At 53.3% G+C, this 15,913-nt stretch overlaps 1 protein-coding gene across 1 annotated transcript in view; it reads right to left on the bottom strand.

Annotated features, from left to right (window-relative positions):
• LOC311601584 (X-linked lymphocyte-regulated protein 3A-like) overlaps positions 1-7,230 on the bottom strand; it is a 79,767-nt gene extending 72,537 nt beyond the window's left edge. Inside the window, exons 1-7 of the mRNA XM_084789109.1 lie at positions 7,207-7,230; positions 5,119-5,232; positions 4,467-4,536; positions 3,782-3,816; positions 2,438-2,555; positions 1,489-1,588; positions 11-109 (exon numbers count right to left, since the gene is read on the bottom strand). Coding sequence (XP_084645235.1) covers positions 11-109; positions 1,489-1,588; positions 2,438-2,555; positions 3,782-3,816; positions 4,467-4,536; positions 5,119-5,206 — 510 coding nt within the window. The 5' untranslated portion in view covers positions 5,207-5,232; positions 7,207-7,230. The remainder of the gene's footprint in view (positions 1-10; positions 110-1,488; positions 1,589-2,437; positions 2,556-3,781; positions 3,817-4,466; positions 4,537-5,118; positions 5,233-7,206) is intronic.
• Between the last annotated feature and the right edge of the window lie 8,683 nt (positions 7,231-15,913).

Genomic DNA, 15,913 nt, shown 5'->3' with positions numbered 1-15,913 from the left:
TACAACAGACCTCCAAGTATTGCTCGCACAGTGATTTAAATTCCTCCATTCTCTCCTTCTGAAGGGTCAGGGATTGGTGAACCAACTTCCGTTGCTCCATAAACATAGTCTGCAAACACAGACAGCAAAAGGTGTAAAAAGCAATTCAGGAGGAAACAGAAAGCTTACGGAGACTCAATTCTGTATTCTATTTCTGCAAAAGAGACGGAATGAAACAACTGTCTTAGTTTTCCAGTTAACAACATGGCCGGATGCACATGAGACACCTGACGGCACAAAACAAGCTTAGTAACGGGAAGACCACTCATTGGACGGGAAGGGTCCCCACCTAACAGTATTCTAAACATTCCTATGAGTTCCGGAAGACTTGAAAACTCGGCCATCAGGGGCCTCCGGATCTGGTGAACTCTCTGTATGTACAGAATTAACCTCGAGCGTCCCCCTCTTTTGTCACTCCAGCACACAGGAGCCCACTCCGTTTACTCCTTTCCAGCAAGAGTAGAGCCAACAGTAAGATGCTTAACAGGGATCGAGTCTATAAGACTTGCTTCAGATACTGTTCTGGACCAATATAGGAAGACACATCGAAGGGAACCTTTTGGACCAATTCTGTGAGATAGAGGCTTTTTAAGTATCTCTCCTTCCACACCTGGGAAACTGGGGCCCTACACTGTTTTCCCGAGTCGGCACACCTAGCAAGGGGCTGGGCGGTGTGACTGCGCTGCAATAGGTGGCATTTCAGAGGCCACGCTTCTGACCACCTGGCTGGACGGTGCCTCCAATCCCCCTCGGGATCCCGGCCTCTGCTTCTCCACTTTGGGAAGCCAGAATCTTCAGGAGGGCTGCCCCATCCATGGCCAGGAAGAGGGAGCCCTCATGGACAGCACCGTTCAGAGTCCATTGGCTGCGCTCCCCCACCCCGGCACCCCCCTAAACCTCAGTCCCATCTCCAGTTTAAAGGCGAGTCAGTCGTCATCACACCTCCTTCTCCATCATGGCCTGAAGCCTTTCCCCTCTTCTCCTCGGGGACTGGGCTGGTCTGACCTGCAATGCAGCCTCTGAAAGCTGAGTGTCCACCTGCTCTGCCACAGCCACACTGACTGCTCCCAGGCTGCATCCCAGATCACTGTGACAGAAGGCTGTGTTGGGCCTGCTGCTCCTGGGTGTCCACACATGTTGGATCATGAAGGGCTCCCCCCTCAGCATACACTCCCATACCTTCTCCTGCACTCTCTCCAGGCAGTGACTGCTCAGACTGCCGACTACACACACACACACACACACACACACACACACACACACACATACACACACTCCACCCCTACGCTGGCTCCTCACTCAGTCATTTCTCCGCAGAAAAAGGAGCAAGTCTCTCCTCACCACAGACAACACCCTGCTTGTCTCCCTGAGCTTATGACCTGTCTCTTTCCATCCTGACTTGGCGATGCTGACACAAGGGACTCCTTCCCAGCTAAGCCTGATACTCACAGCGAGATTTTCTGCCTGCTTCTTGACTTGATGTGCATCCTCGGTTAACTTCCTATTCAAACTCAGGATCTGAAGAGAATAGTCTTCATAAAGTTTCTGCCTATAAAAGACAACAGTGTGTGTGATACTCCTGCACAGCATGAGGAAATTGCCCTAAAAGCCCGATTGACTTGCCCTCGCTAACTCTACGGATGGACAGATGGGGAAAAGTTCCTTTGTGGTTTTCCCCCCTTTAACATTCTGACAGGGAAAAGGGAAATGAGGTGGATTCTGTGGTCTTTCACTAACAGCATCTGCTCTTCTTGGTCGAGAGAGAAGTCCCTTCGCAGCTCCTAGGGCCAGAAAACTCTGGGAGAATTACAGTCGGTATTGCGCTAGTATCCCACAAGCATCCCTCTTCCTGAAAAGCACAGCTTCTCCCTTATTTTCTCCTTCTGAGGAGTTGCTCTGATGGGGATGCACAGCCACTACCATCAGATAATCCTTCAGAGGCCTCCCCAGTCTTCCTCGCGTTCACGCCAGTGAGGATTTCCTTACAGAAGTGTGGCAAACACCACTCTTGAATTCTGAACAACATCGCAGGTGAGAGGGAATTTCACTTCCTATCGCACTGAACTGCAGATCCACTGAGGGGTCAATGCTTTGAGGCTTCCAAGCTCACTGCACCCAGCATCTGCATGCCACGCACCAATCCCCCTTACTGCTACACGGATTCAGATGCGGTGTGCCCAGACATCTTATTTCATCCTTAGGAAACACGGCTGACATCAGTTACCACGATTTGAGGGTATCAGACAAAAGGAAGTATATTCTATAGAAAAACCAAGATGAACACACTCTCCAACAGAGCCAGTGGGCCTCATGGCTGGTCCTCGACCTCTTGCCATCCTCCTTACTAAGCAACCGTCAACGGGCCTAGGATCAAAGCACCAAGAAGCCACAACCTTACCTTTGCTCACACTGGAGTTTTAGAACATCCTCCACCTTCTGCTCCATGGCTTGGAAAGACGTGGTGAGGATGGCTCTGAATCCTTCTCTGTTTCCCTGAAGAAAGTTCTGAATGGGCCCTGTATTAAAATGCAATCTCGTAAGCCTTCCCATAACGCTACCTCGGTGGTGCTGGAGAGACGCTTGTCATCAATGCATGGAAATGCTGCGTCAATGGAAAGACTGTCTGCCTCCTCTCCTTCAGCCAGGGATTCCAGCGGCCTATGACCTTAATGTGAAATGGGACAGTCGCACTTTAGTGTCTGTGTATTCCACAGAAAATAGCATGGAGGGGACGTAGCAAAAAGTGTATCAAGTCACCGGGTAGCTTCTTTACCAGACCCCGGCTACAAAGTGTAACCTTAACCAACGCACTAGGCACACTTCAGCTCAAGGACACGTTCAGAGGGACTCCAGGGCCACTTTACGCAAAAACACAAAAGCAGTCCATTAACAGAAATCTCCAAAGGCTCACAGATGAGTAATTAATGCCAGCGAGACAAAAGTGCCCCTATCATTGTAGCCATCGAGGCTTTTAGACAGACCGGATGAGGTAGAGATCCTGGATCATTGAAAGGGGGAGAAACCCCTCACTCTTCTGTGGAAAGGTCTGTGGTGACTGGGGATGCAACCTGGAGTCTTGAGCACAGTAGGCAGGAGCTCTCGCACCCAGTCCCACCCCTAGCCCGAGTCCTGAAGAGTGTCTACATGGAACTCTCCCTCAGAAAATTCTGCAGCGCTCCCAGCCTGTCATCAGTTTGCAATTCCTTCAATGGTTCACGTGACTAACGTCTGAACCCCATTTCAAGCGGGACTCAGTCTGATCATACAATGGTCACAGGCTACCAGTGCTGACTTCAGCTTTCCACTTTGTGTGCTATTTCTTGCACATGAAACAGTGGGCAGCCACTTAAGAGGGCTTGGCACTCACAACCCGCCTCCCCCTCCCACACACACAAAAGAGCTGGTCTAGTGTACAAATCAGTGAAGCAAAAATGTGGTATTAAAAACAGATGCGGCCCTCGGGTGGATAAACTGTTGGAAGACACATCAGCTCATCCGAGTTGTTAATATCTCACAAAAAGGCAGTAAGAGTCTTTACACCGAAGGCATCGTGTTCTTCCAACTGAAAACGAACGTGAAGTAGAGAGTTGGCAATGTGAGGAACACAACTCTGACACTGCGTGTGTGAGAACAAGGCACCCAACACACGTCTCTTTTCTGCCAAGTAATAACTTGTTCGCCTTTCACTTCTTTGGGTCAAACCGTTTCCTCAAATTCCTAGTGTCCCTCTCCTAGAACATACCTTCAAATTCTTCAAATAAATCCTGTATTTCCTTCCTGCAAAAAGAAAAAATGGCATTAACTTTTTACTTCAGTCTGTACAGAAGGCCACTTTTGTTGTGTGAGTGGAGGAAGTAGAGTGGGCCATGCGGCCTACACTCAGTTCACGGTTCTAGAGTGGACACCGACTTTTCTAGATCTCTTTGCCTGCAAGGGAAGGGCATGTGCGCACGTGTGACGCCATCAGAGTTAGAAGTGGGGTGTCCTCCTCTACCCGTCTCTACAAGGTCTCTGACAGGACTTGTCGCCTGCTGCGGGCGTGGGATTATCATGTTGTACCACACTGAACATCTGAGCGGCTGACTGCAGGGTGAGTGTTTTGGGGCCTTTGAGCTCCACGGGCCCAGCACGCTCATGGCATGCACACAGCTCACTTACTGCTGCGTCCCTTTCTTTCTTTCCTCACGTCTCAGTTTCTCATGTTGGGCTGCCTGGCGGTGAGGAAGCACCTGCAACCCTCCTGCCTCTGCCACCCCTCACGCCCTGGGCCTGAAAGGTGTGCATGGGTCCTGCGGGTACGAACTCAGGGTCTGGCTCCTGTACACCCAGCACTCTTCCACTGAGCCATCTCCCCAGCCTGACTCTTCTAAATGTAGTTTATGAATGGGTTTGGTTTTGGTTTTTTGTTTTTGTTTTTGAAGTAGCACCTGGCCTGTTGCCCTTCTGTTCCCGAGGAAGGAAAGTCCTCCCTACTGACACCAAGGACTTCTTCGTTGGCTGTATTAAAGACAAAGGGGAAGATATTGTCAGACAAAATGTGCCGTTCTCATCATCCCCTACAGGAAACAGCTTCACCAAGGGGTTTCTAGAACCCATAGCCACCAACGGCTTCTGCCACTTTATTAAAGAAATCATGCACACAAACAATCACCACACTCACATAGACGTACTCACTCATACACACACACACACACACACACACACACACACACACACACACACACACACACACACTGCACTCCTCTAAAGGCCCTGACCCTGGGAGCAGCTTGTGCAGGCACCAGTACACACCTTCCAGAAAGTCCCTGGGACCCATGTGCTCCCAGAGAGGCATGTTGACTAGAAAGAGCCGCCTTGTGAGCCTTGCAGGGTTCCTGTGGAGTGGGGATGTCAGGTAGGGGAACCTAAATCCACAAACAAGCTTGAGCAAACCTTATCAGCATCTGGAAGCTCCTGCTTTTCCGACAAACGTCCATGCAACGCATCCACTCAGTGTTCCACCTTGCGAGAGATTTAGGAGGTCCCCTGGGGTGGATGCAGCCCTACAGGAGCCCATCTGTTTCTGTGTTGTTTTGTTACCTGGAGCGACTGCATCTGGGTTCTGGGTGTCATCTGATGGGAGATTTGGATTCTGCCTTGAGCCCATGCCGGCGCTGTCAGTGTCCATCCTGGCCAGAATCTGGATGCCTGAAACTTCAGACCCCGGGAGGGATTACAGGATCGCAATGGGAACAGGGACCAGGACTCCACAGGGTGTGGGCAACAGTCTTGGCATTGTACAGGAGCAGTGAGAGGGCAAGAGGATGTCACCAGTGTCCTGGCCTGCCGTCCCATTTCCCTGTCTGAACCCGGAGCTCCCCAACTCACCTACCACCCAAGGTCAGTACCCTCTGCTGCTTTCCCAACCCTCGCATGGGGAAATCCTGGGCCATGTGCCCATAAAAGGAGGCACCTAATGCTGGAGTCTCACTGGGGCCTACTCAGTCAGCGGGGCCACATCCCCCAGCCCAGAAGCTGTCCCACTTACCCTTCCCAACCCCTGCAGCCCTCATGACCTGTCCCTGGCCTCTGGCCTCGCCTTCTGGGGCCTCCTTGTCCAGCCCCATTTGGAAGTGAAGCCCCTGGTGTCACCCCACAGGTGTGCCTTGGGCATGCCTCTTTGTGATCCCGCTTCCCTAACTCGTGAGGTGAGCTAAGGCTCCTCTCTGATCCCTGTCCCAACTGGCCAGCAATAGAACAGAGTTCCACGGTAGCCAATCAACCCCTGCCACCCCTGCCCCCCAGGCCAGGATACCCTCCTGCCCCAGGAGCCTCCTTCTTCTCAGAGGATGGTCAGCCATACCCATCTAGGCCCCACCTCCCAGTGCGCCTCTCTCTGAAAGGCTGGAAAGGCAGAGACTCCCAGGATGAAGTGGCCTGAACTGGCACCTGTGGGGTTTGGATGTAGAAGCCGCTGGATGGTGAAGGGGCCCATCCATGCCCCATCCCAGTCACACGGGTGGGGGGGGGAGGGGAATTTCTGCTGAGGCAAGGCCCATGGCTGCACATAAAGCAGGGCCCAGGTGGCCGCTGAGGCCTCCAGCCGGATGCAAGGAGCATAGGTGGAAGGCCATCTGTTCCTCTTCTACATGCCATGCTCACACTCGGCTCTTCAATCCTGCCACCCTCTGGACCCCTGTCCCCCCACTGCCCACGGTGGTCACTACCAGGTGGGAGAGAGTCTTCCAAACGTCACAACACAGATAAACCTGGACCCTTTCGCCTCAAGATCCCACTCTCATCCACAAAGGGCTGTGGATCCAGGCTGACCCTGCTTTCTCACCACCAGGGGCTCTAGACTCAAACTGCTGACACCCTGTCCCTCACCCAGGTGACCACACTTCCAGGGCACTTGTTCTGAGAGGCCGCACCTCCAGGACTGGATCTCTGATTAGCAAGGACTCCACTATGCTGGCATGCCTGAGGCTGCCTAAAGACACTCCCAAAGGGGTGAGGCCTGTCCATCAGCCACCCATTCCCAACTTGAGCCATGCTGCCTTTGCGTGCGCTTGTGCCAAGTGCCCAGAGATCCACTTCCCCTTGAGACCAGCCAGCCTGTCAAGGTCCTGCCTAGGGACCCATCACAGGGAGACGCAGGCGTCTCGTCAGGACCCCGCGGCTTCAAACACACGCGCGGGCATGCGCTCCTGCACACACACATATGCGCACCTGTCCAGAAAAGGACACACGCACACGGACGACATACGGACACGCACACGGACACACACATGGACACACAGACACACGTACAGGGACACACACATGGACACACACGGACACACCCACACACACACACAAAAAAACAAAAACCGAACCAAACGAAAAAAAAAACCCCAGAGGGTGCTACAGACGTGTAAAGCCCCCAATCCCTCTCCCAGCCCACCGACAGCCCCACCCACTCTTCTAGGGCCCTGCTGCCCTCATCTCCCTCTTTTAAAAAAACTCTTGGCCCTGGTGCTTCGCCCATCCCGGAATCAATCAAAGCTCGCGAAGTCACCTCAGGGGCTCTCCTGGACCCTCTCACTTGGTGATCCCACAGTCCTGCCACAGGGCCTTTAGTCTTTCCTGATGCCTCTCAGCCTCCTCTGGAGCCGCACCCCAGGGAGTCCACCAGGAGCTGTCACCCACCTAGGCCCCTCAGCTCCCCCAGAGAACAGCGCTCCCCTCAGAGGCCAATCCTGCCTAGTGTAGGCCCACATTCCAATACAACGCTCTCTGATTGGCTGAGTAACGTTCGCGCATGCGCACTCCATACCAGCGCCCTGTGCCTGCATCATGGGCCCCTGCCTGCCTCCTCCTGAGGTTACACTTGCTTTCCTGACAGAGGATGGCCCATGGCTTCGTTTCGCTGGGTCAGCCAGAGGCACAGGCGGTTATGCCCAACTCCTTATGTGTGTATCTCTGACTGGCTGGAACAGGAAGAAGCAGGAATGTGTGCCAGGGGCCCTGGGGCGTGGGCGGTGGGGTTGTCCCATGTGGAGTCCAACGGGTCACACGTGCGAGGCTGCTATAATATGCGCGCGCGCAAAGAGAGCTGGGCAGATACTGGAGCAAGAGGCCGACCTGTAGGTCCCACCAGCCCACTTGGGCACAGCCTTTGCGCATTAAGTGAAGGGTCCACTGTTCTTTTCTCTCCACGGGGAGCTCCTGGTGCGGGCCGGCCCCGAGGCTCTGTCTGGAGGTCTCAGGTGTTCGTTCGGGCTGGCCCTTAACAGTACTCAGATGCTGGGGAAGACGGTGGACACCACGAGTCCCTGACGCTACCACGCTGTCAGGCTGGGACACCCCAGGCCACCTGTTTCTCGAGCCTCTTCTCTGACCGACACTCCAGGGCACCTAGTCCAGTCTGCAGCTAAAGCCAGACTCAGGCACATTACCCTGTCGCAGGCCCCCTCGGGTCCGTCGCCTTGGGATCCCTGCCATCATCCCCCAAGGGCTGTGGTCCAAGCATTACTCTTCCTGACTCTCCCTACCCAGGAGATGCCCTTTTCACTCACTTGCTCACCTAGGGACCCTAACCTACCACACCATTGGGAGCCTCTTTCCCTTCAGAGAGCAGTCACAGCTCCTTAGTTTAGGCCCAGCCATTTCAAGGTCGGTGTTCCCAACCCCAGACCCCAACGCACTTGTGGTGTTTGCTGGAAGGGAATGGTCCCATGCGAGGCAGGCTCCACAGGGCAGTGGCTCATCCATGCTTGCTCACATGCATGACCTAAGGCCGAAAGGCAAGCCTCACAATCCACTCTCTCTTCCCCAGGGGCTGTGGAAACAGACCACTTCTGACTTGCCACTGCTGGAACCTCGCCTCGGAGTCCCTTAATATTCAGTCACGCACCTTGGCCACCCTTACGCAACAGGGAACCCTGGAAAATTTCTACTTTTAGAGGGACAAAGTTCACACCCAGTTAAAGTCCGCCTTCCCGAGTATACAGTTGTGCTGGTGAAATCACCCCCCTTCCTGGGGGGAGACCATTCGATTCAGGTCTTGTACCAGGCGGCCTTAGTTAAGCTGTGTACTTTGCTGCAATGCAATGCCATAACCAAGGCAGCAGTGGAGAAGAGTTCACTTGGGGCTTAAGGTTCCAGGGGGTTAGTGTCCACAGTGGCAGGGAAAGAGGGTGACAGACATGGCAACTGCAGCTGGAAGCTGGACCTGAGGGCTCCCCTCTCAAACTGGAAACAGGAAGTCAAGAGAAAAAACTCCACATGGAATGAGTCCTTTCAGGCCTCAGGACCTCCTTCCTCCAGCGAGGACTAATCTCCTAAACTTCCCCAAACAGATACAGTTTGATTTCATGGTGGAAAGTAAAGAAAAGGAGCAGGAACCAGAGCAAAGTCTGACCTGACCAGAGAACCCTCACAGCACACGTCAGCCCAGCATGAGGGTGCAGCTGGTCAGATATCTTCTGGGAATGGCTGAGAGGTTTCTTGTGTGAGAGGAAACCTATGCAGCTGTTGGGGGGCCATGTGGATTAGACGTTCCTGAGAAACGTATGATCTCCTCTTCCTGGGACAGTTTCCCCAAACCAGGCAGTCCAGGCTGACGCCCTGCCTGCCCCAGCCCGATGGATGCGATGGAACCTATCTCCAGAGTGGCAAAGGCAGGTCTTGGGGAACTTCCTGTTTTCCGCAGTCAGGGCATTCTAACATCCAGGAACAGGAACAGGTGGACCAAGCATTCAAATGCCACAGAGTATGGGGCACATCTCCTACAAACCAGCACACTGGTGAAGCTGTGGTGGAGATGCCCCAAACTGGCCCCACGCTAAAACCAATGCAGTTCCCAGAGTCCAGGGAGTTCCTGTGAACTGAGCTCACCCCCAAAGCAACCGGGGCCACTGAAGAGGTGGGGTAAAACTGCCGCAACATGCATGCTTCTGTACTTGGACCTGCTGCTGCTCGCTGGCCCCTGCTCTCCCATCTAATAGAAGGCTACTGAACGGGATGTCGAGGGCCAGTGCCATAAAGCAACTATTGCATGATGTAGTTCTCCTGTTCCCTGGGGGGTCTCTTAGCCATCAGCCCGTGAGGGCCAGGGGGTGGGGGGTGGCCATCAGCCCGTGAAGGCCCGGGGGGGGGGGGGCCAGGTGGTGGGGAGAACAGAATGCAAGTCCCAGAGCTCTTAAGGCCTTAAGCCCGATGGAGAATGACCACTGAGGCAAGTGCTTCAGGAAGCTAGTTCAACTTTATTCAGGGAGAAGAAAGGCTATTCAGTCCATGGGGAATTGATTGAAGGGAGGGGGGGCGTGTCAGTGCTTCCGGCATAGGTGTACATGATGGGTTGAAATTAGGCACTTTAAGGATGCTCGTTTGCAGTTGGCAGCAAGCTCCTGTCCTATAATGGGGGAACACCATACCTAATTATCCCACAAGCTAGGGGACAGGAGAGCTGGCAGGGAGCTGTGTCAAGGCCCATATATGAAATGTGGTCAGGGGCACCTACGTCTAAAGACACTCTCCAGGTGTGGTGAGGCAGAGAGCAGGGGGCCCTGCTGCGGAGAGGGAGGCCTGCACCTAACACCAAGCTCAGAGTGCCTATCCTGACTGGGAGGACTGCCATCTCAGACAGCAGGGCACTTCCAACAGAGTGATGCAGCTGTGGCCCACCAGAGACATACATTTTCCTCTCCCCAGCTGAAAACGGCTCGATGGCACAGTTTCCAGGAAACCCCGACGCCAAAGCAGGAGCAAGCCTTTGAGCCAGACTGGTCATTTGTGCACGTGTATGGGGGGCCCTGGAGGCACAAGGGCAAGCATGGCTGGTCCACCAGGCCTCCACGCGTCCTGTGAGACGTCAGCCATTTCTCTCCTAACAAACAGACTTAATGGCTCTGTGTCTGCTTCCTCCTGTAGCCTCCTTTACACAGAGCACCTTTTGGTACTTCCTGTTAGAAAAGCATCCATGGCAGGTGAGCGGCCTGGGACGCCTGAAGTGTTTAAAGAATCCACCATGGCTAGTCCTGCATTCCTCCCACTTGCTGCACTCGCTCTCCATTCCTCTTTCGCTTTCCCAAGAAGCACCAGACTGGAAACGTGGACCTGCGCTAGGGAGGAGCAGTCACGTTGCTTCCTGTGTGAGGACTGAACGAAGCCGTGGAGGCCATGTGGTCTTCTTGTCTCCCAACCCTCACCCCATCCGCACCCCACCCGGACCTGCTTTGGGCCTTGGTTTTTCTTATTTATTTTTTTAACAAAAGGAAATTGGTGGCCAACTTACTTTTGTAGTTCCTGAACACATAGGGGTGGGATATTGGAAGGGAAGTTGAGGCCTAAACACCCCAAATAAAGTAGAGTTTTTAAGAAGAGCACTAAGCCTGGCGGTGGGAGCTCATGCCTTTAATCCCAGGACTCAGGAGGCAGAGGCAGGAGGATCACAGTGAGTTCAAGGCCAGCCTGGTCTGCAAGCGAGTCCAGGACAACCAAGGCGATTACACAGAGAAACCCTGACTCGAAAATAAAATAAAATAATAAAATAATGAAATTATGAATGAATGAATAAATAAATAAATAAATAAATAAATAAATAAAAAGAGAGCGCTAAAGTACAGGTATAACCACGTGTATTAAGAACACCTAATTTAAAGCGCCTTTGAGCAGGGTGATTCCTGATTTTCCATGCCCTCCTCTGGCAGGGGTTCTTGGAAGAGGCAACTTTGGAAAGCCAGGGGCGAAAAATGACTTAATTCACAACTGGGAAAACAGCTGTTGAAATGCAGAGTGCCACCTGCACAGTAAGTTAAGGAGCAGAGCTTTCCCTGCTGGCCCTTCATCTCTACTGACACCCACTCCTCAGCAGTGCAGGAAGAAGGGAGCTCTCCCCACCACCTTGCCCACAGCTACAGCATTCCCCTACTCACAGCAGCTACTTCAATGTTAAGTTAAAGGTAGCCCCTGAAGGCCAAATGGCAATTTAGCCTTCGAAAACATCCTCTGAGAGACATAACTGTCACGTGAGTCCCACAGGCTCTCAGTGACCACGTTCTCACCATGCACACATAGGCTGTGGGGTTGACAAGAAAGTCCTGGGCCCGCCAGGATCTGCTCAGGCATACCTTTGACATCTTGTATCCTATTCTCAATGGACTCCCTGTGGAAAAACCCACACAGAACCCATGATTGCGGACAAACATCCCAAGCTTGCCTTGAAGGCTAGGGGAGCCATGCTGTATGGGAGAGCCAAGAGCTCATGTGGAGGGAAGTCGGGATTTCCTCTCTTTATGTCACTGCTTTTATTCCTTTCATCACACTGTCACCATGGGCCAGCGAGGTCACTGCAGATTTTTAGGGGCACACGGGTAAGGGTTACCTTATGGACATAGGTGACAGAAATTCAGCTGTAACCCCAGGAAACCCACCCCAGGCTGCGTGTTGGGCAACTTGTGACAACCTCATCCAGGGTGTTGTTCCCTGCCAAGTGCAGACAGCTCCAGGGGAGTGTCTCCTCTCCTCAGGCAGTGGCTTTGTGTCCCGTTCGGGCAGTGTAGGGGTTTTTATACTGACTGTTTACCGGAACCCATTCACCCTATGGTGGCATGGGGTTCCATAAAGGTGTACCCACCCAAGGTCCTGCATGCTGTCCTTCCTCAGTACCCACCTGCTATGCCTCCTGTATCACCCAGACGGTGTCTCCTCGACTTTCATGCCATGTGACCATGTGCAAACTCCAGAGTCTGCCTCTAACCCCTGGCCCCCAAGGCTTCTCCTCAACTGCGTATTGCCTGCCTCTTCCCAGTCTCCCCTCTGAGTTCAGGTTGTATCATTGTGTGGGCCTATCTGTAGTCTAGGATGCTCAAGTGACAGAGAACAGGTGACAGCGGTCTCTTTGATGCTGCCTTGTGTGGCTTAGAACCACGGTCTCCACTTGGATCCATTCTCCAACAAAGGCCTAAATCTTTCTTTCTGTGCCTGCACATGACCACACTGAAACTACCCCATGGCACAGACAGGCCCATGTTCCTTTAAGACATCACCTGGCCTCTTGCTCATCTGCCCCTGAGGAACAGCTGCCCATCTCACTGATATCATCTGCTGGGTTGTCTGCTGCATCGAAGGAAAGGGCAACCCTTTGTAAATGAAATGTGCTGCTCTCATCAGCCCACACAGGAAACAGCTTCACTCTACAGCTGGTTGCCTGTGGCCACCAGTGGTTCTAAAGCATCCCCCCAGGACCTCATGTCCCCATGGCTCTCCACTAGACACAGTGGAGACTTAGCTCGGTGCGAGTGTGGGGGACACTCATTTGTACCAGGGTCACAGGGATATTCCCTCTGACCCACAGGCTTCTTCAAGAGACATGTGGGCTGGGACCAATGGCTCTGAGAGCCTTGCATCTCTGCCACACAGCACAGCGAAAGAATGTCAGGTGTGTACTGAAATACAGCGCACGCTTGAGTGCCAGAGGTCAGTGTCAGATTAACCTTGTGCCGTCTCTCCACCGCTCCTCCCCACTGCCCCAGTGTTCCACCTGCCCAGGAGTAGTGGGATGTCCCCCCTGTTGTCCCCAGCCCTATATGCCCCATATCAGGTGTCACCAGGCGTGACTGGGTCACAGTTCTGAGAGTCATCTCATGGGAGAGTCCCATCTACTCTTGGGCGCTTGGCACTTCTCTGCATGACCATCTAGAACCTTGGTCGACACGGCTGGGACCTTCCTGGGCCGGACAGGACTCTTGATGTGAACGGGCAGTAAAGACACCGAGAAGAATTTCACGACTGCAATGGACACAGGGATCAGAACTCCACAGCCTGCAGCCATGTGCCCTGGCGCTAGTCCTGGAGCAAGGAGGAGGCCGGACAGTCACATCAGTAGCCCACCAGGAGCAGTCACATTCTGCCCCATCTCTCTACAGTGGGTCAGGACATCAGTCCCACCTCTAGGGACATGTACCTCACAGAAATCTCCCCACTACCCTCTTATCCTCCAGGGTGCTCACAGCTAGCTAGATGCCACTTCTGGAAGTGAACTACCCTGGGTCTCCAGAGACTTTGTCTTTATGCCTGGGAACCCCACATCACAGCAAGACCCCAAAACTCCTCTTACCCTAGAGGGTGGTCACAGCTAGTGAGAAGGCACTTGTGGAAGTGTTACGACATGGTAGAAAATGCGTGTGCATGCCAGAGACTGGCCACTCCTTGTTCCATGGTGAGGCTCACCTGGCAATCATGCATGTGTGTCTAGGGGCTTGGGGTTGCACATGCCTCAGCAGGAAACAGCCCAGCCCTGTTAAGGCTTGCAAGGGACATGAAAAACCCACAGGTCTCTCCTCTCCTCTCAGACATGTGGATTGAGAGAACATCTGGCGTGCCCAAAGACCTCAGAGTGGGCCATGTAGATTGTCCCAACCATTTCCCCAAGCAATACTTGCTGCCTGGTCCCCTCCTCTCCCTCGCTGAGTCCCCCAGAAAATGCTCCTAGACTGTCGTCCTGAGGCCTAGGCCACTCGGTGTGTGGCATTTGGGCGCCAGATGTGACTTGAGGAAAGTATTCTGAGTCCTGTCACCTGAGGAAAGTATCCTGTGCCCTGTCACCTCAGGAACATATCCTGAGTCCTAATACGTGGTCACTCACGTGGAGGAACACACCTCACCAAGTTTGCCCGGAACCCTGCTTCCCCTCACGAGAGTGGTCACAGCTAGTCAGTCCTCACTTTGAAAAGTATCAGGCCTCTGTGGAAAAGCACGTGCATATGCGTGTGCCCATCCACTCATTCCTTTTCCTTGGTTAGGTCCACCTGCAATCATGCCTGCCTGATCAGGAAATTGCGCTCTCATGGCCTGGAAAGACCCCAGACACACATGGATGTGCTTTATGTAGGCCCAACTGTGGAAGTGTGGACGTGGATGAGTGTCTCTGTGCGCGAGCACGTCAGCAAGGGCCCTGTGGCAGAGCCCTAGGCCTTCTGCCAGCACAGAAGCCTTCCTGCCCACTCTGTTCACCCCCTGCATTGTATCAAAGCTTTCCCACACCACCCTTGCTAGCCTCCTCCACTCTGAGGTGGAATTCAGGCTCCTGACCTTGGCCTCGGGGACTATCCTGGGTCCTAATACCTACTCGCTCACTTACAGGGACAGACATAGCTCACCACAATCCCAGAGACCCTCTTTCTCCTTGCGGGAGGCTCGGGGGTGTGTCTTCCCAGGCATCCCTCGCTCCTGGAAAGCATTCTACCTTAGGGTAAATCATGCCTGCTCTCTGTGGACCTGGGCAATGCTGTTCCATCTGGTGAACCTCCTACCTCCTTTGCCCCAGCTCCCACTGCCATGTCCTCCATATCCAACCCTGTCGGGTGTGCTTCCATAAACTGGGGGCTCACCTAGGACCTGCAGAAAGTTCCTGAAGGTCTCTGCTCCCTGAGTTCAATGCCCTCACAGGTGCAAGTGTGGGCCCCTTCAGAGTCTGAGATACTGAAAGAGCCATGTGGAAAGTCCCTGGTCTCTGCAGGAGCACACACTCTGCTGTCCTGCCCACTCCTAGGAGTCCCTAGAACCTCCACAAAGCTTTCCCAGGCAGCCCTTTAGGGATTTGTCTGCTGCAGAGTGTAAGAGAGGCCCATGACAACACCCCATCACAAGGCTACTGCACCCCTAAGTATAGGGGCCACCCCCTGAATAGAAGAGGCATTTTAGCCAATATAGGTATGTGAAAGCTCACAGCAGCCCCAAGCACAGGGGCAAAGGCCCAAATTACCCCTTCATGCTAAAGATATACACCAAGCGGGGTGCATCCATACAACAGAATACTATCCCACCTTAAGAAAGAAAAGCACAGCCAGTCCAGGAACGTTCGAAGCATTTTCAGTGAAATCGGTCAGACAAAAGTCACTGCCTGTAAGGATCCCTGGATGTGCCATGGGCAGAACAGAAAAAACCGGAAGAGGCGAACTTCCCAAGCTGGTGTCATCTAATCCTGTAAGAAAACATGTCACTGGGTGCAGGGATGGCTGCATACAGCAGTAGCCTATGGAAGACATATTCCTGTGTGCCTGTTGGAGCAGGGGGGAGGGGAGGGAGGGAGGGAGGTAGGAGAGACAGACAGACAGACAGAGACAGAGAGAGACAGACATAGACAGAGAGAGAGACAGACACACACACAGAGAGAGAGAGAGAGAGAGAGAGAGAGAGAGAGAGGGAAGAGAAGAGAAGAGAAGAGAAGAGAAGAGAAGAGAAGAGAAGAGAAGAGAAGAGAAGAGAAGAGAAGAGAAGAGAAGAGAGATTGGGTAGTGGTGAGTATGTGTGTGTGTGATGTCCCTGTGTGTGTTTGTGGGTGGGTGGATGATAGGGTGCTGGTGCTGGTGCAGATGCTGGTGCTGGTTTGAATGAGATAGCATCCACAGCC

This window comes from Acomys minous, assembly GCF_964271855.1.
Source record: "Acomys minous genome assembly, chromosome: 7".
Lineage (NCBI taxonomy): Eukaryota > Metazoa > Chordata > Mammalia > Rodentia > Muridae > Acomys > Acomys minous.
This window is presented reverse-complemented; position numbering and strand designations above follow the sequence as displayed.